The sequence below is a fragment of the Gadus morhua genome, chromosome 17 (assembly GCF_902167405.1).
Source record: "Gadus morhua chromosome 17, gadMor3.0, whole genome shotgun sequence".
In the NCBI taxonomy this organism is placed as follows: domain Eukaryota; kingdom Metazoa; phylum Chordata; class Actinopteri; order Gadiformes; family Gadidae; genus Gadus; species Gadus morhua.
In genome coordinates, this window is record NC_044064.1 from 19,017,632 (window position 1) to 19,039,794 (window position 22,163).

Genomic DNA, 22,163 nt, shown 5'->3' on the forward strand with positions numbered 1-22,163 from the left:
TCCTCCTCCTCCTCCTCCTCCTTTATGTTAATAACCTCGGGGAAGGTTTCTATGAAGGCATGAATGTTATTTCGTTGCTATATTAAATCAAAAAGGTTGTTCCAAAGGGGTTACAGGCGAGCAGTGTGTGGTGGGGGCTCCCTGCCGTCTCTCCGCCAGGTCCAGTGACAGAGAGGTTCAGGGGCTCTAGGACGGAGCCAGGGGGCTCTCCGGTACTGAGGTGAGGGGACAGGCTGGTGGAGGGGCGTGAAATGGGGGACACGTGGGGGGACACCTGAGCCTTGTGTTCGACTGGATCCCCCCTGAGTGGACCTCAGGCTCCTGCTGCTGGAGGGAGACTGATGGAAACAATCACTATGAACCTGATCCCGTGGAAGACATGCCACCTCTGGCTTTGTTTCCATTTGCAGATTTGACATGAGACAGAGTTGTGAAGCTGGCTCGATCCCCCTGGTAGCTAGCCATCAACACATCCTTCATCTTTTGGACAACAGATCACCCTAACAGGAGACAAGCTGCAGAATGTTCTACCCTTTATGAAACTCCCAAGAGGTGGATTATGTCAGCCAGCATGAAGTTAGATGACTCCTTGGATTGAGATATTTGTCTTTATTTCTAATTGAGTGTATAACTATATCTATATATCGGTCTATCTATCTATAGATAGACCTATCTATCTATAGATAGACCTATCTATTTCTATAGATGTATATAAATATTTCTATAGATAGATATAAAATGATTAATTTATTGAATATATATATATATTATATGATATATCATTTCTAATTTATATATAAATATACATTACTGTTAGAATATTTTGTTGGAAACAGTGTTGTTTGGGTCTAGTGTTTGTTGCGTCGACCTGCTGATAGTGTTACCCCTTGCTTAACACTTGAGTATTGTGTTTCCTTTGTGTAAAGAGTCTGTATAAAAACACTCCTAGCGTACAAGAGAAACACCCCGCCCCGACCCCCCCTCATATCTCCGTCTCCGTGGGAACCGTGTCCTTGGCTGCGGATGGGTGTGCTGAGCCGCTGTTGGTCTTGAAGATGAGGAACCGCAGAGGGCCGTCCCTGGTCTTCCCGGGGGCGCCGGTGGAGCGCTCCTTCCGGCCGCCGCGTGGTAGCGACAACAGCGGTCTGCGGGAGCGCGTGGACACCTCGGCGGCGGGCGCGGCGGTCCGCACGGTGCGCTTGTTGACGTGTTCGATGCGGAGGCGGCAGCGCAGAACCTGGACGAAGACCTCACGGAACTGCCGAGAGGACAAGTTGTAGAGCAGGGGGTTCAGCACGGAGCTTAGGTAGAAGAAGGTGTCGGCCACGGGCTGAAGGGTGACGTAGCTCTGGAAGTACGCCCGCGTCCAGGACGCCTTGGGCAACGCCGCCCCCATCAGCCGACGCACCTGGTTGGGCATCCAGCACACCGTCAGAGCCCCCACGATCAGACCTGGTCAGGGGACAGAGAAGTTGGGAGGGAGGGAGGGAAGGAAGAGAGAGAGAGAGAGAGAGAGAGAGAGAGAGAGAGAGAGAGAGAGAGAGAGAGAGAGAGAGAGAGAGAGAGAGAGAGAGAGAGAGAGAGAGAGAGAGAGAGAGAGAGAGAGAGAGAGAGAGAGAGAGAGAGAGAGAGAGAGAGAGAGAGAGAGAGGGGCGGGAAGGAGTGAGGGAGGGAGAGATGGAGGGAGGGAGGAAAGAGGGAGGATGGAGGGATGGGGAAGAGATGGAGGGGGGAGGAGAGAGGGAGGGAGGAAGAAGGAGGGATGGAGGAGATTTGGAAAGAGGGAGGAAGGATTGATGGAGGGAGGGGAGAGGGAAAAGGAAGGGAGGAGAAGGGAGGATGGAGAGGGGGAAGGAGAGAGGGGGAGGGAGTAGAGAGGGAGGGAGGGAGAAGAGAGGAGGAAGAGAGGGAGGGAGAAAAGGGAGGGAGAAGAGAGGAAAGAGGGGGAGGCGAGAGAGGGAGGGAGGAGATAAAGAGGGAGGGAGGAAAAAGGGAGTGAGGGAGTAAGGATTGAGGGGGGAGGGAGGAGAGAGGGAGGAAGAGAGGGAGGGAGGAAAGGGAGGGAGGCGAGAGAGGGAGGGGGGAGTGAGGGAGGAAGGATTGAGGGGAGATTGAGGTAGGGGAAAGGGTAATGGGAGGGAGGAGAAAGGGAGGAAGGAGAGAGGGAGGAAGGAAAAAATACAAAAGACATGATACAATTTAATTATCAATTATCATCCCATAAATGTGTCTTACTATAAAACAATTCAGTGAATAAAAGGAAATCAGTTAAAATGGTCTACTAATAGGAACTCTAACTTGAAGCTTTGCTCAAGGGCACTTTGGAGTGTGGAGACACTGTGGTCCACTCTCACTGCACCATGCTGGAGTGTGTAATCTGACTGTTTGCCAGGACCACTAAGTCCCCTGTCCCTCCATCTATTGTTTATCCTCCCATGCTTATGATTTGAAATACGCCGTGACCAAACAGTGTTTAGAAATAGCTTCAGATGGCTTCACTTGAGACCTTATCTCCGGCTGAAGAAAGCCAAGCTTGTTTACCTGCTGCACGCCGGCTCTATGTGTGGAAGGGATAACATAGTTTGATCAACCAGCGCTCATAGAGTAGAGCGCTCATGTAGAATGAGCGGTTGGGAAACGAAATGGAGAGCTTTTAAATCTTCGATTTTAATGTTAAATTACATAAAATAATTCAGATTGTAATTATAATTGGAGGACTTTAGTAACATTCTGGAGAGGAGAAAGGAATTTGTTTGTTACTTCATGTCAGTGTCAATGTCAAAGTGCTTTTTAATCTATTTTTTTCTGCTCTTGGTGTGTCTTATTATTATTGATTATTTGTGAGTTATTCTTGCTCTGAAAGCGGTGCTTTGACTATTGTCTATTATGGTGTATATATTCCAATATCCACATGGAAAAGGTTTTCACAGCAATGCATATTTCATTATTTCCGCTGGTCCCCATGGGTCTGAATGGTAGTTTTGCTCATAGACGGAGCTCTCCTCTACAGTGGGGGATAATAAAAATGGACAAGATCCACACTGTTCAACAGAAAGCTGAGAGACCCAGACAAATAATCATACTCATTTCAGTTTCTACCTGTTTGCCTAAAGGGTAAACACAGACATTGCAGGATCTACTCCATCCAATAGCGTCCCAAAGAATAGTATAGCTCAACACATAGCGGTTTGTTTCACACCATGACAGGTAGGTCTGCATCAACAAACACCCACATGTAGACCGCTGGCCAACAGCGGCAGTGACTCACTCCCCCTGCGGTAGAACACCACACTTCATCGACTACAGACCACAACGCCAACCGGTAGGGTATACACCGACCAGGGTTGATGCTTTAAAACAGCTCCTCTCTCTCTCTCTCTCTCTCTCTCTCTCTCTCTCTCTTTCTCTCTCTCTCTCTCTCTCTCTCTCTCTCTCTCTCTCACTCTCTCTCTCTCTCTCTCTCTCTCTCTCACTCTCTCTCTCTCTCTCTTAGGTGGAGTGAAAAGGCTGTTGGCATGTATTGTTGAAAAAAATTACAAATTATGATGGGGCTTCGGAAATGAGGTAACAGGGTGAAAAAGTTAACTTTCAAAAGTTTGTTGTCATGGGGACTAGAAGCCATGACTTTGAGTACGATTGTTCTCAGTTTTCAGAGGCCCATAGTAACAGGATGTTTGGATGAGGACAAACAGCACAGTGTGAACTGCATACTATAGTGTTTACAAAGCCGCTCTCATAGTCAATGTCTCATCCAATAAAGCTATTTTGTCATCGTAAGAAATGGGACTTTGTGTTTATTCCTCCATTAAGGTCTTTTGCTGGATCTCATGGGGGACAGAAGTCTGTAATACCAGTGAATATGGTCCTGAAACTGGGATTCAACATCAGGGTCTCACTCACACACACACACGCACACACACACACACACACGCAAACACACAAACACACACACACACACACAAACACACACACACACACACTGACACACACACATACACACAAACACACACACACACACACTGACACACACACACACGTACGCACACGCAAACACACACACACACGCAGAAAAACACAGACACACACACGCATGCACGCACACACACACACACACACAAACACACACATGCGCGCACACGCAAACACACACGCACAGAAAAACACAGACACACAAATACACACACACACACATACACACAGACACACAAAGGCCTTTAAGGGTCTCCAATAGACCTGCCCTGCATCCCTCACTGCAGAACATACGCATCCTGCTGGGGGGGTCCCCTCCGCCGGGGCCCCCACCAACATGACCCTGGGCCGGGGGTCCGATTCCTCTGAGCACGCGCTGCACTACAGGCAAATAAACACGAGCAGCTGCTCTGTGCGATTCCCAGGAATGACTGTTCAGATCACATTGTAGACACGTATAGCTCTATATCGCCGTAGATGTCTCATTTCTTTGTCTCGTAACGGCCAACTCATGTCTTGATGTGTCGATCCCTCGAGCTTTAAGCACCAATTTATAGAGAAAGCCTATATGATTGCCACAAATGGTTCGTCTCCTCTCAGGCAGCACGGTGTGCTGGTGGTTTGTCCTCAGGCGAGCCCAGTGCCTTGTCTCGAGATCGCCCAGAATCCTACGGAGGGATGTTGGTGCTTTCCATACGGCTGTCGCCTTGATTTATACCGCCGTACATCAGTGTGGCAGAGGAGGTGATTGAATGCGAGCGGAGGTAAGAATGCCCGTCAAAGCGTATCATTTAGTTTGGCTGCTGCAGACGTTCCGGAGACTTCAGTGCTTTTACGGGTTTGTCATTGAAAAGTTTCCATTCAGCAAAAAAACTCAGAACAAAACTTCAAATGTATTCAAGCTCTCAAATATATTCAAAACTCCAAACGAAGATTGTAAGACCTTTTTTCAAACGCTACAACACAAGCTACATGAATAATGGCAGGCAGTCAAACCAAAAACTACTTAAACTGAACCGAGCGGCACTCCGTCTGCAAACAGCCACCTACAGGAAGGCCAGCCGTTTACCACACACATCACACGACTAACAGTGAATACAGATACAGCTTACCACCACCATCCTCCAACTCACTTTACAAGTTAGGCACTGGCTGAGATCACACTATCAAACCGTTTACAAGAGAACCGCATCTGGTTGCTAAGCAGCAGCATAAACCTCTGTACCGCATCAGCACCGATAATGCTAGGGCTCAGATGAGTGACCCAGATGTTGGTGTTATTCACGCCCTTCAATATTTAATTTATTTGATTGGATTTCCTTTGTGTCTAAATAAGAGAGAGCATAGAGCCAGTAGAGGGGTAAGGTAAAGTCGAGTAAAGGTTATTGGCTAAGATTTGAACCTTCTCAAACACATTGATCGATAAAACACAACAAATATCCACCTTCCATTTTATTGTTCATTGGCCGTCAAACTTCTTACAACGGTTTCTTTCTAGGCTTTGTTGAATCATCTGATTTATTTACTGAGCTCCAACACAGTAAACAGAAGGGTTTATAATCATTCTCTTCTTTATTTTCTGTTGTTCTGTCCATCCATAAAAAACAGCTAGTGTGACACCGGAATACATTTCCAGAAACAAAGCTGTAGTTTGGAAGGACGGCCGTGATAACAGAGATTTACTGCAGGTTCCATTAAGAATGGACACAAAGTGGACATTGCTGACTGAGGCCATGAGAAGCCTGATAAGATGTGTTCATACAGGGCTGGAGGAGCTGCGTGAAGCCTGAGTGCAAAGATGCTAAAAACAAGTGTCTAGACTCAGATTAAAAGAAAGAGATGAGCTGAAGGAGGGAATAGATCAGAATTCAAACAGACAGACGACGGAGGCTGTTGAGAGTCGAACAGTACAAAGAGTAGAGAAAATAGAGGAATGAGATAGTTGAACAAGCTGAACGAGTCCTTGGCAGAGCCATCTAATTGCTGAAAAAATTGTGTCCTCTCTAACTCTTGATAAATAATTGATGAAGGCTAAATGAGCTAAACTGGCTTTAATTTTCTAATTGATTAATTGCAATCTATTTTAATGGACTCATTGCTTCTGTGTAATGAACCGTTATCTGCAGTGTAATCAGTTGTATTATTTATCTTTAAATATGCAGATAGTCTGACAGGAACTGGGAGAACAGTAGATTGTTTCCAAAAACCTTTTTTGGTTTTGTTTTTGTCAGCGAATAAGACCTGCCATCTTTATTCAAACTACACTTGCCTTTGATTCAAATAAACATCAGATATTACCTTACGTTAGATGATGATCCTAAAAACTAATATTCTAGGCTAACTCAAACTATGCTAGATTTACCCAGGCTTTGCTAAAATAACTAATGCTATGCTAGACTGTAGAATGCTATGCTAATCTGTTCCAGAGAATGCAGGTTGATTGAGGCTGTGCTAAACTAACCCAGGCTGTGCTTAGCTAACCCAGGCTGTGCTAATCTAACCCAGGCTATGCTAGGGCAACCAAGAATGGGGCTACGCTAGACTGGAGGGGGCTACGCTAGGGGGTACCAGACCATGCGAGGCTGTGCGAGCCACTCAGGCACAGTGTTGTCCGCCATATATTATGGGGGGAAAGGGCGATTCTCCTCTGCATAGAATTTGTTTAGGTTAGTACCACCTGTCATGGCTGCTTATTGATCACAGTCAAGGCGCTCACCTGGAAAATAGTAACTGCATCAGCACTGAGCCACTTAGAAAACATCTCATCCTGTACAGGCTGTACTGAGGGACTGGGTTCAGATCTGCGTATGCCCACAACACACTTTAAATGACATTTATACGCCATACCGTGGGTCTATTGTGGTTCTATAAAGTAGTACCTTTGTGTTATTGTCAACATGGATACCCCAACAGATACTCTATAGACATAGAGACAAAATAAATAAAGAAATCCATAAATAAATCTGTCTCCCGACCACGGGCAGCCACTATTAGAGGAGCATTAAACCCCATTATTGTGAGCAACAAATCTCAAGCCTTCATTAGAATCTCTGAATGTAGTCACTCAGTATAGGCTGTGTGGCGATGCAGAGGAGGCTAGAGTAGACTTCATAAGGGAAGGGAGACTTAAAAAGGAATGGGAACTTGAAAGGGAAATATTTAGGTTGATATGGAATTCAAATGCAAACCACAAAGCTCAAATCACCTCCGCTCCTCTCAACTTTCATTTTGTTGCTCTCATACACGTTTTCTCACCCTAGTTGTTCTATCTCTCACCGTTTCAATGTTTGTAGACAACCTGCAGCCACAGACTAAAGATTAGTGTAGGGTGTGCGTGACGTCAACCCTTTGTCAACACACAACCAAATTGAGTCTTCATAAAGTCTATCACAGGCCAATTTAACACTGAATTGCCAAACATGATATGGCAAGCTGTTCTTAAACATCCCTGCTATCTGTAAAAACATTTCAGTAATTGAGAATAGCATTTGTCCTTGTCGAAATTGTATTCGCACTAGATAAACTGGTTGTTAAAGATATTCACAATAACATTCTTACAGGTAGAAATTGTATTACAGATATAAGACATCTTCAACTTTGATAAGAATAATCAATCTTATAAAATAATCTATTTTATTTTATCTATCTATCTATATCTATCTAACAAAGATACATGAAACACATACAATAAACAGATATCCACAATACATTTCTGGATATCTGCAATTGCATTGTTTTAAGTCATAATTCTAATGGTAGATATCTGAAATCACATTTTCCCTAAAGCCTTATTGTCGTATCCGTCATGACATTTTTGGTAGTCATGATGTATTGTGGGATATTCAAAATGACATTATTATCTAGAATGGCTTTTAATAATGGCACATTTTGAATGAATCTGGCTCTGATTGGTTTAGGCAACCAATTTACCGGGTTAGGATTAGTAAACCATCTACTTGGTTAGGTTTAGCAAAGCAAACTACTGGGGTTAGGTTAAGGCAACCAAACTACTGGTTTAGGTAAAGGCAACCAAACTACTGGGTTAGGTTTAGCAAACCTAATTACTTGATTAGGTTTAGCAAACCTTACTACTTTATTTATTTTTTTTGATTATGTCAAGGCAACACAACTAGGTGGTTAGGTTGAGGGTTAGGGTGCAGCCAGGCCCCCAGGAACAGTGCATACTTCCGCAATCCACCAGTGCTCAGCGGCCAAGCCTGGTATTGCAGCTGTTTAAGCGGGCTGTGGACGGGTCCCTCGATTCAAGGGGCCCAGAAGTAGATATCTCCGTTCACTCCAATACAAGTGGGGAACAGGAATGTGGCTCTGCTAAAAATGATTGGATATCAATCAAAAGCTCACAATTATCTTTATACCATGGACTAATGTAAGTTTTGATAAAATGTAAGTTTTCTCTCTTCAAAACGCCACCTCAAGGGTTTTATTAGCTGTTTTGTTTTGTTTTTTTTGCAGGAGAAGGAGGGGTGGGCCGCTGAAAGAAGTCGTAGTGAAACAACAAATGTTGTTTCGGCCCGGCATTCGAGAGGGCTCAGTTAACTTCTCGTGTCCAAGGTTTTCCTTTTACTTAACATGAATGACGTTGATGGTTTTGAGGCACTGTGTTGACTTTGAATCCCTTAAAGTCTCCGAGGGATGTGTAGACAGACCTCTCGCTTATGATGCTACAATGCTAACAATGCTAGACAACGAGAATATCTCTGCACCTTCCGACACGTCATGCACTAGGGCGTGACTGGCTCCCATGATCCGGAAGCAAATCCCTCCTTGACGTTGCCCTGCGCCATTGAGCAGTTTTCATAGCAATGAATGGGCGTCATTTTTTAATCCGCTGTCCTTTCTTTAATAGGTCCATGGGTGCAGCAGATAGCCCTTTCTGAGAAGCAGCAAGTTCAGGCTGAGCCAACCAGAGGCAGAGAGGGGCGGGTCATCAGGCTGAGCCAACCAGAGGCAGAGCGGGGCGGGTCATCAGGCTGAGCCAACCATAGGCAGAGCGGGGCGGGTCATCAGGCTGAGCCAACCAGAGGCAGAGCGGGGCGGGTCATCAGGCTGAGCCAACCAGAGGCAGAGCGGGGCGGGTCATCAGGCTGAGCCAACCAGAGGCAGAGCGGGGCGGGTCATCAGGCTGAGCCAACCAGAGGCAGAGCGGGGCGGGTCATCAGGCTGAGCCAACCAGAGGCAGAGCGGGGCGGGTCATCAGGCTGAGCCAACCAGAGGCAGAGCGGGGCGGGTCATCAGGCTGGAATTGTATTGATTAAACCAGCAATGGCAACCATCCATATTTAGTACATCGAGGTCTTGAATGGCCACAGTAGTTTATAGCCTAAACATATAATATTCAACCACTAATAACTTTATAATGGAGGAAAACTATCCAAAGGGACCTCTCAAAAAAAATTAAATGGAGATGAATTTGTCACTGGGCAAAGAAGAAGTATTTTTGGATCTTGGTTCTGTCATAGCCCTGTAGTTAAGGGCTCTATACAAATCACATGTACTTCACTTCACAACACTAACAAATTAAATGGTTGGAAGAATGCTTATTTCCATGTAGAGAAAGGTATTGATGAGGGACTAATATAGAAAGAGATGAAGAGAATCACCAACATGGTGATCCTCTAGTCTAGATACTGGTGAACAACGTGAGCTCAAATCACCAACAATCACCAACGTCAGCTCTGCACATGATGATGAATCTTTTAATTGAGTGAATCATTGTATGGATCAGTAGCCTCGCTATGGGTTGGAAAGCCAAAAGAAAGACAATGCAAGATAAAAAAATTAACAAACTGTAAATTTTTACACGCATCCGTACACGCACACAAAGGAAAATAATGTTCTGGCATGCTGACAACTTAAAAGAGAGTAAGCAGACGAGTTGGCTTCATGCATGTTAAACATTACTTCCTGAAACCCGAAAACCATGAAGATCATGCGTCTGATAAAAATAAATTCCAAACAACACCTCGGAAATCAACATAAATACAAAAGAGAAAACGGCATATCCGATATGCCGTCTCACTTCCACAGAGGAGATGGGCTTTAGTCAATGGAAGTAAATTGATCTTTTCTGTCCAGTCAAGCATAAACACACAATCTCTCTCCTCTCATGGTGAATGAACGATGAAGCAATTATTCATAATCAGAGGATCATTTCAAGAAGAGCGTGAATGAACGATTTACTTGAGTGAATTTGAACAAGTCACCACAAAGAAATATCTTTTAGGATGGCATGGATCAGGAAGACGCCCCTTATAAAGACATTGGTTCCTGTTGGTTATCTTGTAAATGGTTCTGTTTTGATGAGTTCAGTTGAGAGGTTCTCTCTCTGTCTCTCCCCTCTCCCCCCTTCTCTTCCCACAACTCTCTGTCTCTCTCTCTCTCTCTCTCCCCGCCCTCTTTCTCCATCACTCCCCCCCGCCTCCCTCTCGCTATCTCCCTCTTCCTTCCTCCGCTTCCCCTCTCTCTCTCTCTCTCTCTCTCTCTCTCTCTCTCTAGCTCTCTCTCTCTCTCTCTCTCTCTCTCTCTCTCTCTCTCTCTCTCTCTCTTTCTCTCTCTCTCTCTCTCTCTCTCTCTCTCTCTCTCTCTCTCTCTCTCTCTCTCTCTCTCTCTCTCTCTCTCTCTCTCTCTCTCTCTCTCTCTCTCTCTCTCTCTCTCTCCATCACTGCCCCTCGGCCTCCCCATTCCTTCCTCCTTTTCCCTTTCTGTCTCTCCTGCTCTCCCTCTCTCCACAATTGAAGGTCGGAGTGTCAGTGTACAAATAACACTTTACCTAAACAGCCTCCCCTTCAATAAATTCTACCAAAAGTGAAGAAGAGGGAGCCGCTCCTTGACTGGGCCACAAATCGCCGCTCAAATGACAACAGCTCCAGCTGACCTTTCACGGAATACTAAGTAGCAGCTTTGCATCAATCACATGAATGTTGGAAGATGCCGAGGGGGAAGGAAGGGGCGGCCATTTTGTTTGTCCTTGGTTAAAGCGTCACGACGTCATGGCCATCTCTTATGAGACGTGACAGGAGTACAACAGGCAGACTCCTCTCAGAGCGTCTATCTGTGTTCACCTCTCTGTGTAACCTTTGTTTTCTGTTGTGTTCCCAGACCGCGCAGCGCCAATTAAAACGGGGTCCTGGATGGAGGGGGAGGGAGGGAGGCAGGGAGGGAGGGAGGGAGGGAGGGAGGGAGGGAGAGAGGGAGGGAAGGAGGGAGGATAGCAGTTATGGAAAAAAACTGTCTTCTCCTTTTCGAGAGATTTGGGAATACAATTGTTGTCCAAAAACGAATCTTGTTTGTACAGCACTTTCCTGACATTTGCTCCTTGCCTGTCGATTTAAGATCTAATTGTAAATGATAAATATTCTTGATTGAATGGCAGCTCATTGTATTCAGCTGGTCATCTGTGTATCCATTCTGTCATGGTTGTCATTGTATATTTATGTTAATCTCTAACCTTCGGTACATGATTAATGGTCTTGGGGTCTGTAATTGGTACCTCAGGCAGGTGGCCAGTATCCAGTGCAGCGGTCTGCCACAGAACATATCATGTGGGCCAAGTTCTGAAAGAGGGGACTGGGCCTCTTACTCAGTTCAATTGGCTTATCCCCTAGCTTTGTAGGCATTGAGTCGGTGGGTAAATCAAAAGATTATCTCGGATCCATCAGTCCTCCTATGTGATAGCCCAACTTCTGGCTGGGGATGGTACAGAGCCTGGTAAACCAAGCTAAAAGGGGCGGAGTCGCACCACGTTTTCTGTTTGGTGAAGAAGCTATTCTCCCGAAGACATGCTGATCAGCGCAAGAGGGACAAACTTTCAGAAGAGAATTTTTAATGTGTATTTCTGAAGAGGCTAGTGTACACGGTGTTGATTTTTAACCGCCACAGATTTTTTTGTGTTACTGAGATGTGTTACCCGTTTATAACCAATTACATGCTTACAGATCCCTGCTACCAGCAACATGATTCAGATACTCTATAGACAAACAAATATGAAATGAGAGAGACTCAGATTTGAGCTTGTCTGTCATAAGTCTTTAGAATTTGTCTGGAATCTGAAAAGAAACCCATAAAGACAGGCTGAGAGTTATAGTTTTAATAAGTGTTTTAGTAGAAGTGTCAACAGGTATTTGGCTTTGAATCACCCCTGGTGGTGCTGTATCTTCTAGCTGAAAGACTGACAATCACAGGGCTGTCCCTTCAACTCCCAGGCTCCTACTGGCTTTTTAGAAAGGGAAGACACTCTTGAGCAAGGCATGCCATAGCTAATTGTTGAGTTGCTCTGGATCATACAAAGCAACACATAGAGGGATAGAAGTGATGTGCAGAGGTTCTGATGACACGTGCCCCCAGTTCATCTGAGGCGGTTCCATGAGGTGCTTCTTTAGAATATCAGTCTATGGAATTATCACAAAGTCAATTAGCCCCAAAATGATAAGATTGAGATTCATGGCTTATCGTTCAGAGGCTTTCATCAGAAAACCAGGAGGGTATATTGAAAGTGCAACGTAATCCACTGAGGAGATTACATTTAGTAATTAGTATAAAAATAATACTCAATTACAATTAAAAGTGTACATGGCAACAGTACAACAAAGGCTGGAGCTGCTTTCATCTTTCATCTGCTTAATTTTTAATTGCTTTTTTTTGTAGATAAAACAGACTGACTGTTGACTGAAGGTCTGTGAAGTGTTCAGACAGAGGAAGCACCTCCTCTCTCCCAGCCAGCGCCGCAGTTCCCAACACAGAGAAACACGCTGGCTGATTTCTCTTCTACTGGCTTTGTGAATCATGTCGTTAGGCTCCACGTCAGTCCGGCAACTTCACCAAAGTTTCAGTCGTTATCGGCATTAGACTTTGCTCTCGCTTGATCTCGGCCATTGTAAGTGTGAAACGACTGACCAGGGCCAAAACAAACTAAAGAGTGCATTGTGCATGCCACACTCTGGGTTTATGGGTTGTTCTTATGGATAACTTGATTAGGAAGAGACAATCTTGAGATAATATGTTTTATGGTTTTATAGCGGCACTGTTGTTCTGAGAAACCTTTTTGGTTCCATTGATGTCCAAAGACATGTTTTTAGAGCTACTGTGTTAAATGACCAGGTACAATGATAAATAAACATCATTATCGTTGGCTTATGAAAAGTAATATGTCATGAAAAGCAATATCTTCTAGCTTGAATGGAGGGAAGATAAAGTGGTAAAGGGAAAACAGTTAAAACTTGTGAAAGAGACATATAAAGTCCTTTTTTATCCAAACGTGGGGGTGTATTTTTGACGTGATATTATTAACTGGTCGATCATAATCTTCACAAAGTGTATGTTATTACCCAACTGTAAAAATCTCCCACCCTCCAACCATTGGTATGAATGTCTCTGGAGGCGCCTCATTGGACGTTCAACAAAAAAAAAGGGGGATAGTAATGTAATTCCAATTAGGGCATTTAGCAGACGCTTTTATCCAAAGAGACTTACATCGGTTAATGCACACATTGACGGCAGAGCCAACCATGCAAGGCGACAACCAGCTCGTCAGGAGCAGTTAGGGTTAAGTGTCTTGCTCAGGGACACATCAACACTCAGCTAGGAGGAGCTGGGGATCGAAATAGCAACCTTTCGGTCACAAGACAACTGCTCTACCTCCTGAGCTAAGCCGACCCGACGACGTACCGAAGTAAAGCCGGTTATAATATACTTTCAATTCGGACATCAGAGCTAAGCTAGCTTCCAAATCCGAACCACCAACTTTATAATCACTCTCATCGAGGTAATAACCGTCCAACAAAGCCCTCGACCGTGACTGGAGACCTTGTGCAGCCGTGGACCCCAGCCGCAGCCCCAGCCCAACACAACACAACAAGTAGACAATCTGTTCTCAATTACATCTCAGCGCATTATCAAATTGTTATTGGCGGTTGGTATTGCCGCTGGCTCGGCATATATCAGTGCTGAGATATTGCTCAGAGTCGGGCCCACAGAGGGGTAATAAGCCCAGGTTCTCCTGAGGCGGTCTGAAGGCTGGGCCGGCCCTGCAGGGGGCAGGGGGGGCCCTTCATGTCACCCTACACACAGAGGAGATGCGAGGCCCCCGGCGCTGGGCGGGGGGGGGGAAGACATCATTAAACCGGCTTTCACCTGAGGCCCAGCTGGCTGAGGTGTACAGTCTGTGTGTGTGTGTGTGTGTGTGTGTCAGTTGCTGTCCTTTTTGTGAAGGATAATATTTTGTGACTGCATGTGTCTATGTGTGTGTGTGTGTGTGTGTGTGTGTGTGTGTGTGTGTGTGTGTGTGTGTGTGTGTGTGTGTGTGTGTGTGTGGGTAGCTGGGTGTGAGTCTGTGTGTATGTACACACACAGTGTTTGTGTATTGTGTACATGGGTGTTTAAGTGTACTCTCTGAGTGAGTGACTTTGTAAATGGGTGAGTGAGTGTACACTGTGTGTGTGTGTGTGTGTGTGTGTGTGTGTGTGTGTGTGTGTGTGTGTGTGTGTGTGTGTGTGTGTGTGTGTGTGTGTGTGTGTGTGTGTGTGTGTGAGGGGGGTAGGGGGTGTAGAGCGGCGGCGTGGGGGGGGTCATGAATCAACCCAGGGAGCGGTGTGTCTGCCAGCCTTTATCCACGCTCATGCATCGCGCGGAGCAGAGTGTCTGGGTGCTTTATAATAGTGTCCGCATGATCCACCAACACTCCCCCACCCTCCCCTACTGAGAGAGAGAGAGAGAGAGAGAGAGAGAGAGAGAGAGAGAGAGAGAGAGAGAGAGAGAGAGAGAGAGAGAGAGAGAGAGAGAGAGAGAGAGGGGAGAGAGAGAGAGAGAGAGAGAGAGAGAGAGAGAGAGAGAGAAAAGGAGAGAGAGAGAGAGGCAGAGAGAGAGAGAGAGAGAGAGAGAGAGAGAGAGTGAGAGAGCGAGAGAGAGAGAGAGAGAGAGAGAGAGAGAGAGAGAGAGAGAGAGAGAGAGAGAGAGGGGAGAGAGAAAGAGAAAAAGAAAGAGAGAGAGAGAGAGAGAGAGAGAGAGAGAGAGAGAGAGAGAGAGAGAGAGAGAGAGAGAGAGAGAGAGAGAGAGAGAGAAAAGGAGAGAGAGAGAGAGGCAGAGAGAGAGAGAGAGAGAGAGAGAGTGAGAGAGGGAGAGAGAGAGAGAGAGAGAGAGAGAGAGAGAGAGAGAGGGAGAGAGAGAGAGAGAGAGAGAGAGAGAGAGAGAGAGAGAGAGAGAGAGAGAGAGAGAGAGAGAGAGAGTGAGAGAAAGAGAGAGAGAGAGCGAGAGAGAGAGAGAGAGAGAGAGAGAGAGAGAGAGAGAGAGAGAGAAAAGGAGAGAGAGAGAGAGAGAGAGAGAGAGAGAGAGAGAGAGAGAGAGAGAGAGAGAGAGAGAGAGAGAGAGAGAGAGAGAGAGAGGGAGAGAGAGCCCTCAGCTCTGCCGTCGTGTCGCTGAGCTGCAGCATCAATCTGCTCGGCTCGTGAGAAAAGAGGCTTTACTGTTTTTAACAGCAAAACAACCCCGGGTTAAGTCTGCCTGCAAGCCTTTCTGTCTGACAGTCTTCCCGTCTACCCGTTTCTCTGTCAGTATGGCCGTCGGTCCGTCTGCTCTTTCGTTTTCACTCTTGCCCTCTCTCTCTCTCTCTCTCTCTCTCTCTCTCTCTCTCTCTCTCTCTCTCTCTCTCTTTCTCTCTCTCTCTCTTGTAGCAGTGAATCAGAAGCTGATTCTTTAACATTTAATCACAGACGAGCACCTCTGGGTGTTCATCACAATCGATCGTGAGGGGAAAAAGAAAAGAGGTCATTAACCAACAGAGCTGTAGGCAATGCAAACAAAATTATTATTCGTTTCAGACATGGCTCCTGCTGCGGTAACAAAACGAGTATCTAAAGCAATTAACCTTCTGTCACGGACACTCAAGTGTGGGCATCTTAACGAGTTTGTGCACCTCCTTTAATTACTCTTTTAAGCAGCAGCAGGCCGACCAGAATTAAAAGTAATTCTGAGGTAAAGTGCGACGATGACAGCAGCGTGGTCCGTGTGTTCCCCAGATCACTGCCATTAGGAGAGAGCTCCTTCAGTGGAACCCTGCTGAGACTGTGGAACCTCCAGCGCTGAGCGGAGAACCCTCATTAACCCTTTCATATTCCCATCCATTAATCTGTCTCTCCCCTCCCCCCTCTCTCCATTCTTCACTCATCCATCTCTCCTCTCCATCTTTCCCTCCATCTCCCATCCCTCCATCTCTTCCTTGTCTCCATCTTTTCCTCCATTTCCCCACCCCTCCATCTTCTCTATTCCATCCTCAATCTCTCCATCCCTCCATCCCTCCATCCCTCCATCCCATCTCTCCAGGTCAGTTCGATATCAATATGAAGATGAGGGAGTCTATCTACCAGCAGTGAGCGGCTGGCGGTTGCTGGTTTTCCATCAATATTGAACGCTTATGAATTTGTAAGCAGCAATGGCAGATGTGATAATGACGGCAGGGACAGCAGACCGAGTGGAGTTGATTAGCGAGCGCTCTGGGCAATCGCTAATCAACTCCATCTGGTCTGCTGGCGTAGTCAAGTGTTGTAGCAGCAAACAGGAAACAGCAAAGGTACTATCCCTACGGTGATGGAGGAGAACACTCCAAACTGTGCACTCGGTTCAACACAGCAGGAGATATGTGGAATAACTTCCTTGGCGCTGTGCACAGGGTTTGGACAGATGGTTTTGCTGGTTATTATTATTGGGGCATAAAAGGAACAGAAGATAGGACAGTTAAGCAAATAGCCTAAAATCTCCTCATGGGCATCTTCTATGACTTTTTAGATCTCTGTTTTTGCTGATAATGTGATTTAAACGTAATGGGAAGGGACCTTCAAGGGCTCTGAAAAGCGTCTTGCTAATTAAGATTCTCAATCAAACCCGCCGCCCTCCACACCTGCGTATCCCGGCCCAGCCCTAACCTTTCTCTGGCAGCTCTGTGGTGTCAGCTCTTTGTGGATTCTACCTTTTTTTCAGCCCATAACCTTGGACTGGCTCCCAGCCCGGAGCTGTTCATCGTGATGGACACGTGCTGCATCGCCACGCTGGGAACGCTTCATCTTGATAAGATGGAACCAAAAGAAATTACATTCGAGAGGATTACAATGAATATCAGAGTTTGAAAAGTTGGGAAGGAGAGAGTGTCTGGCACCAGTAATGGCGGAAGGACTGGTTCCCGGGGACTGGGTCTCCATGGCACCCAGGGTACTGTCCTGGGCGACCTCAGACGGAACATTCCAGAATCCATATTGGTATCCTAGCAGGGAACCTGTGGCACCAGGTGAGCGGATTAGATCGCCCCAATGCACACTTCCTTTATTGTGGAATAACTATTGGTCTGCTCTGAAACATAGACATAAATAACTACTTATCAATAATTGCTTACCAACAATGAGACTTTATGCGTTAAAGGGGGCTATCAGAAATGGTAATGGTAAACAACAACATCACTCTTTATCCTCTTTATAAAGAACTGGGTTAGAACGAGAGAATGATTGGTTTTCAGCTGTGGTAATTAGTGTGTGTAATGAATTGCACTAACAGGTAAAAGCTCCTCCATGCATCATCGGTGTGGCCGGCCCCTAAGTACTAGCCTGCGCGGTGTGCTGGCGCGAAGGTCAGCGGTGCATACAAAATCAATGATTCCAGCGCTGTCTGAAACTTAAGACATAATTAGACCTGGGGAGGGAGGAGAACAATTGGCTGGTTATTGAATCAGATCAGCAAAGGCGCTGTGCCCAGCACTTTTTAAACCAAAGCGAGGGGATCCTGGAAGAGCAGGGAAAGTTCAGCTCATTTGTTCCGAATGTCACGAGTTCCAAACTGTGTCCCAGGTTTCTGTGAAGTTCACTGTCTGACGGCATCATACACCATACGTGTGTAGTCATGGAGAACTTTAACCGACATTACGATGATTAATGGTGCTATCAATAGCAGATAAACTCGTAGATATTCCTGTAAGTGCTTATCCTCCCACATGACATCACAGGAAGTGGGTAGAAGGCCAGCCGTCTTTATCATTGATGATGACGATGAACAGTATTTGTGTTTAATGAGTAGCCTAGGCTACTTCTTATGAAGATATCGCTTGTGGTTTTAAACACAGGGATTGGACGTAGACCTTAGACTTAAGTTCACAACGGTTTAAGTTCGTTCTCAAGATTATTCCAGATTCATACTGCCCTCCCTCCATCTATTACCCAACTTAAGACTCAAAGAGAGCTACTGCACTAAACTCACTTTGGTCTCAACATGGTTGATATAAAGGGTCGAAGACACCTTATTTATATGGTGTCATATATTACCTTGATAATGTAATTAACATATTGTACATAACATATGTACATTATAATAATGATAAATTATTATTTTTGATTAAATTATCAAGTATATCCAGTGGTTATAGATAATGGAGATCTCAGTCAATAGAAGCCTTATTGAAGCCGGGGTGACGAGCGTGTCGCCAGGTTGGCGTCTCGTTGTACGTGGTTAGAGATCACCGCTATGAGCACCTAATCATCACAGAGCAACAAGGCTACCAGATGGCCCCTCACGCCCACCTCTGATGATGCATCCTTGTCGTGGTCCGTTCAGAATTAGTCATGGCAACAGCATCCTGTCAACTTTATAAGGAATCACAAAGGTTTAATCTGACACAGGTGATGGTTGTGTTCAGCGTCTTTGTATAACAACTGCTGCTTACTGCACATTCTGTGAGGATTAGTTGGAGCCAGTGAACTGGAAAGGTAAATATAAAAATTGCATTGCTGTGGTATATATTTAAACGTCACTGATAAAATATCAGTTCAAATTCAGGATGGTTTTAAGCTTATTTTGCAATCCTTACCACTGGTCGAATGCTTCTCGTAATCAACCTTTACCGCTATCTTCTTTTGGCTCAGCAAAGGGTTGTCAGTGTTATAGGGGTAAGACTGTGAGATCAATTTATCTCCTTAATAGCCACAACAGCCAAGGACTCTGCTAAGTGTGTGACACTGACAGAGCGATGTTTGACTTCTGCGGTGCACAAGACGCCAAGGCTCTCAGACACTTCCTGACAGCTCCAAAGTGGTGCCAATCCAACCACATTGTGCACATACATGCGCACGCAAACGCACGCACGCACACACATGCACGCTCACACACACACACACACATGCTAGTGAACACACAAAATTCCCGGTAAACATCATGACGCATGGTATGAATAAGAGTCACCGTTGTTTAAATTCTTCTTCAGGACAGTTTTTTCTAACTCACGATAGTATTGGTATTCGTGAGGACATTCCTGAAGAACCAACAGTTGACTTAAACACAGTCAGCCCAGAACCGACATGCCCCGCGCTCAAAAACCCATCCTCACATTGATATTCAACTTATAACACGCAATAAAAAAGAAGGTCCTACCTAGAAAAATGATGGTCTGCTTCCTGGCCGTCTTGACCCTTGAACTTTCATGCTTGGGCGAGGCCTCCGTCGACCCGTTGACCCCTCCGGCCGCCGACCCCATGGGCCCCCGCAGCACCAGGACCATGGCCCAGCACATCACGGCCACGCCCGACAGCACCACCATGTACACCACGAAGGCCCCGGAGATGCTGACCTGGTACATGACCCAGCGCTCCCGCAGGTTGGTGCAGAAGGTGACGTTCTGGTCGGGGACGCTGCGGGCGCTGGGGATGTGGCCCTGGGTGCCCGTGGTGAACAGCATGGGCAGCGCCACCACCACCGAGGTGAGCCAGGCGAAGGCGATCAGGGTGGAGGTGTGCTTCCCGGCCAGCCTCTTGAAGCGGAACGGGTGGCAGATGGCCATGTAGCGCTCGAAGCTCATGGTGGCCACGTTCAGGATGGTGGCGTAGCTGCAGGCCTCGAACAGGAAGTTGTACATCTTGCAGTTGACGTTCCCGGACGTGGAGCTGAAGGGGAACCAGATGGCGCTGTACAGCTCCACCGGCATGCCGATGATCAGCACCAGCAGGTCCGAGCAGGCCAGACTCACCATGTGGTCCGTCACGTTCTTGTGCAGGTATCCGTTCTGCAGGAGCACCTGCGTTACCCGGATGGTGACTGCATTACCCACAATGCCCGTCACCAGGATGAGGACGTAGAGGATGGTCAGGAAGACTTTGACGGAGTAGCTGGCCTCTAGGTCCCGCCAGTTCTTCTCCTCAGCCACCTCCGGCTCAATGTTCATGGCGCCCCCGAGCTGTTCCTACACTATGGACTCCTTATCAGCTCTGGAGGTGCGGCAGTCAGCGATCAGGGGCCCGGCGGGGCGAGCCAGGATCCTCAGGTACCTCCGGATCAAAAATACATTTGATATTTGTCCAAAATTATCACCGGTCCTCGCGGTTGTGTCTCTGGTGAGCCGGAGATCCTGAAGTTCCCATAAATACTTCTGTTCAATCAGTCCCCTCCCTCAGTGAGAGGGGGTGTGTGGGGGGTTAAAGTATGCTATTTCCAAGAAAATGTGAGCGGTTGGTTCAGCTTGAAGTCCGTTGTGCGAGGCCCGGTTCTCCACTCCACGCCCGTCGACCCTCGTTTCACCGGTTCAAATGCGTTTGGCGTCAGTGCTCGGCTGAAAGTCCCAGACAGCAGTACACTGATTTCCTCCCTCCCGTACGAGGGCAGGGCAGTTAAACATTAAACTTGAGCGAGGGAGAGAGAGAGGAAGAGCGAGAGAGGGAGAGGAACAGGAGGGGTGTAACGGCGAGGGCCGGCGTTAGGCTCTTATCACCCTGTGGGCTCACGCCTACTCTGGACAAACTCTTGCCTCATTTCACTGAACATATAATGAACACTCAGAGATAAGGAAAGGAATTCCAAAACGGTCATTATTAAACAACACCGGTAGATACACCTAACCACAGGAATGGATAGGTACACAGAAGCATAGCTTAACATGAGGAATTGAAGCGTTTTGTTTGATGCGGTCCTGGTTTATATAAGTCTCCCTTTTCTTTTTAATCAATTGTTATGGTAAAATACAGCTTGTTATTAACCGTAGTGGAACCAATTACATCACAGTTTAGATCACAGTTTGAGAGACATTCTAGTGAGGCCTATTTCTTAAGCTCCTTTTTCACAGAGAATAAGAGTATGCATGATTGAAGTGTTTAGGTTGACTGACATTTATCCGATCATAAACGTATTAAACTAGATATTTCTGCCATCAAACTGCTGACATTTCACAGCTAAATAAAAACATGTTCCTATATATATCCATCCATATCGAGACAGCGGTCTAAATCCAGCCCTTTTACCCCCCCTCTACCACCTGAGTGATATGTAACCGATGTAAAAGGAACAAAGATGAAGAGACTATCCATTTACCATTTTTGTTCGCACTTTTATTTTACTTTTGCATTCGTTCATCTTTCAGATAAAAGACACCGAGTGCGGCGACTAAAAATGGTCCCACACTGCCAATTAAACCATTATAATCCGCATGACCCCACATCGCGGGCCAGGTGCACACACTCAGGGAGGGGGAAGACAGGGAAATCAGCCCTGATTGTGTCACATAATTACTGGAGCCTCTTCAACTGCACCGCCACTGAATCCCTTTCAGATCCCACTGTCAGGCACACTGGCCTAATTCCTCCCGCTTACAAACAGCCCGATAAAGCTGTTGATTTATGCACCGCTCGGTCTCAACAGAAGGCACGTTCCTCTTAGGCAGCAGATGGAGATTGCCAAGGCCCTCCACCCTTCTGATGCTGAACCCTGCTCGACGTTCTCCTTGGCTTTGTGCGTAGTTGACCCAAAGCATATATCTTTTGGTTTAGAAAAGCGTAGGAAGTTATCTCAACAACCTCAGAGCAAACACGGATCATCTGGCACCACGAGCCGAACGGACCACAGACACAGAGATGATGTGTTTGTGTAGTTCGGAATATGAAAAAGTTTTGAAAAGGAAACTGTTGAATGGGTCTCTGTTAGTCACGAGGCAGAGCCTGTATTAGCAGGCTTCACCCTCGACAAGCATCAGCCAAGATCAATATGTGACCAGTGACCACGGCCTTGTCACACAGATTTGTTTATCGGCTTCTTAAAGGCTGTTCTCCATGCTTACACAAATAAAGGAGATGGGAAATGGGATTTTACAATAAATAGGTGTCAATACGGGGGACAGTTACGAGGATCAGATAGGAGGCTTTTCTTAAGACCTCTAATTAAATAAC

The 22,163-nt window shown here is 46.2% G+C and overlaps 1 protein-coding gene across 1 annotated transcript; it reads right to left on the reverse strand.

Annotated features, from left to right (window-relative positions):
- Position 1: 1 nt before the first annotated feature.
- Positions 2–20,652, reverse strand: LOC115529667 (G-protein coupled receptor 39). Its single transcript, XM_030338596.1, has 2 exons — positions 19,387–20,652; positions 2–1,452 (listed from the first exon to the last, which is right to left on the reverse strand). Exons 1-2 carry the CDS (start codon positions 20,171–20,173, stop codon positions 983–985), a joined length of 1,257 nt encoding a protein of 418 aa, XP_030194456.1. The 5' UTR covers positions 20,174–20,652; the 3' UTR covers positions 2–982.
- Positions 20,653–22,163: the final 1,511 nt, after the last annotated feature.

Bases quoted from the DNA above. Each gene is read 5' to 3' on its own strand.
- LOC115529667 (XM_030338596.1), bottom strand. From the start codon at position 20,173: ATGAACATTGAGCCGGAGGTGGCTGAGGAGAAGAACTGGCGGGACCTA. The intron at 1,453-19,386 runs GTAGGACCTTCT...TCCCCTGACCAG, and splicing joins GCAGACCATCATTTTTCTAG to GTCTGATCGTGGGGGCTCTG.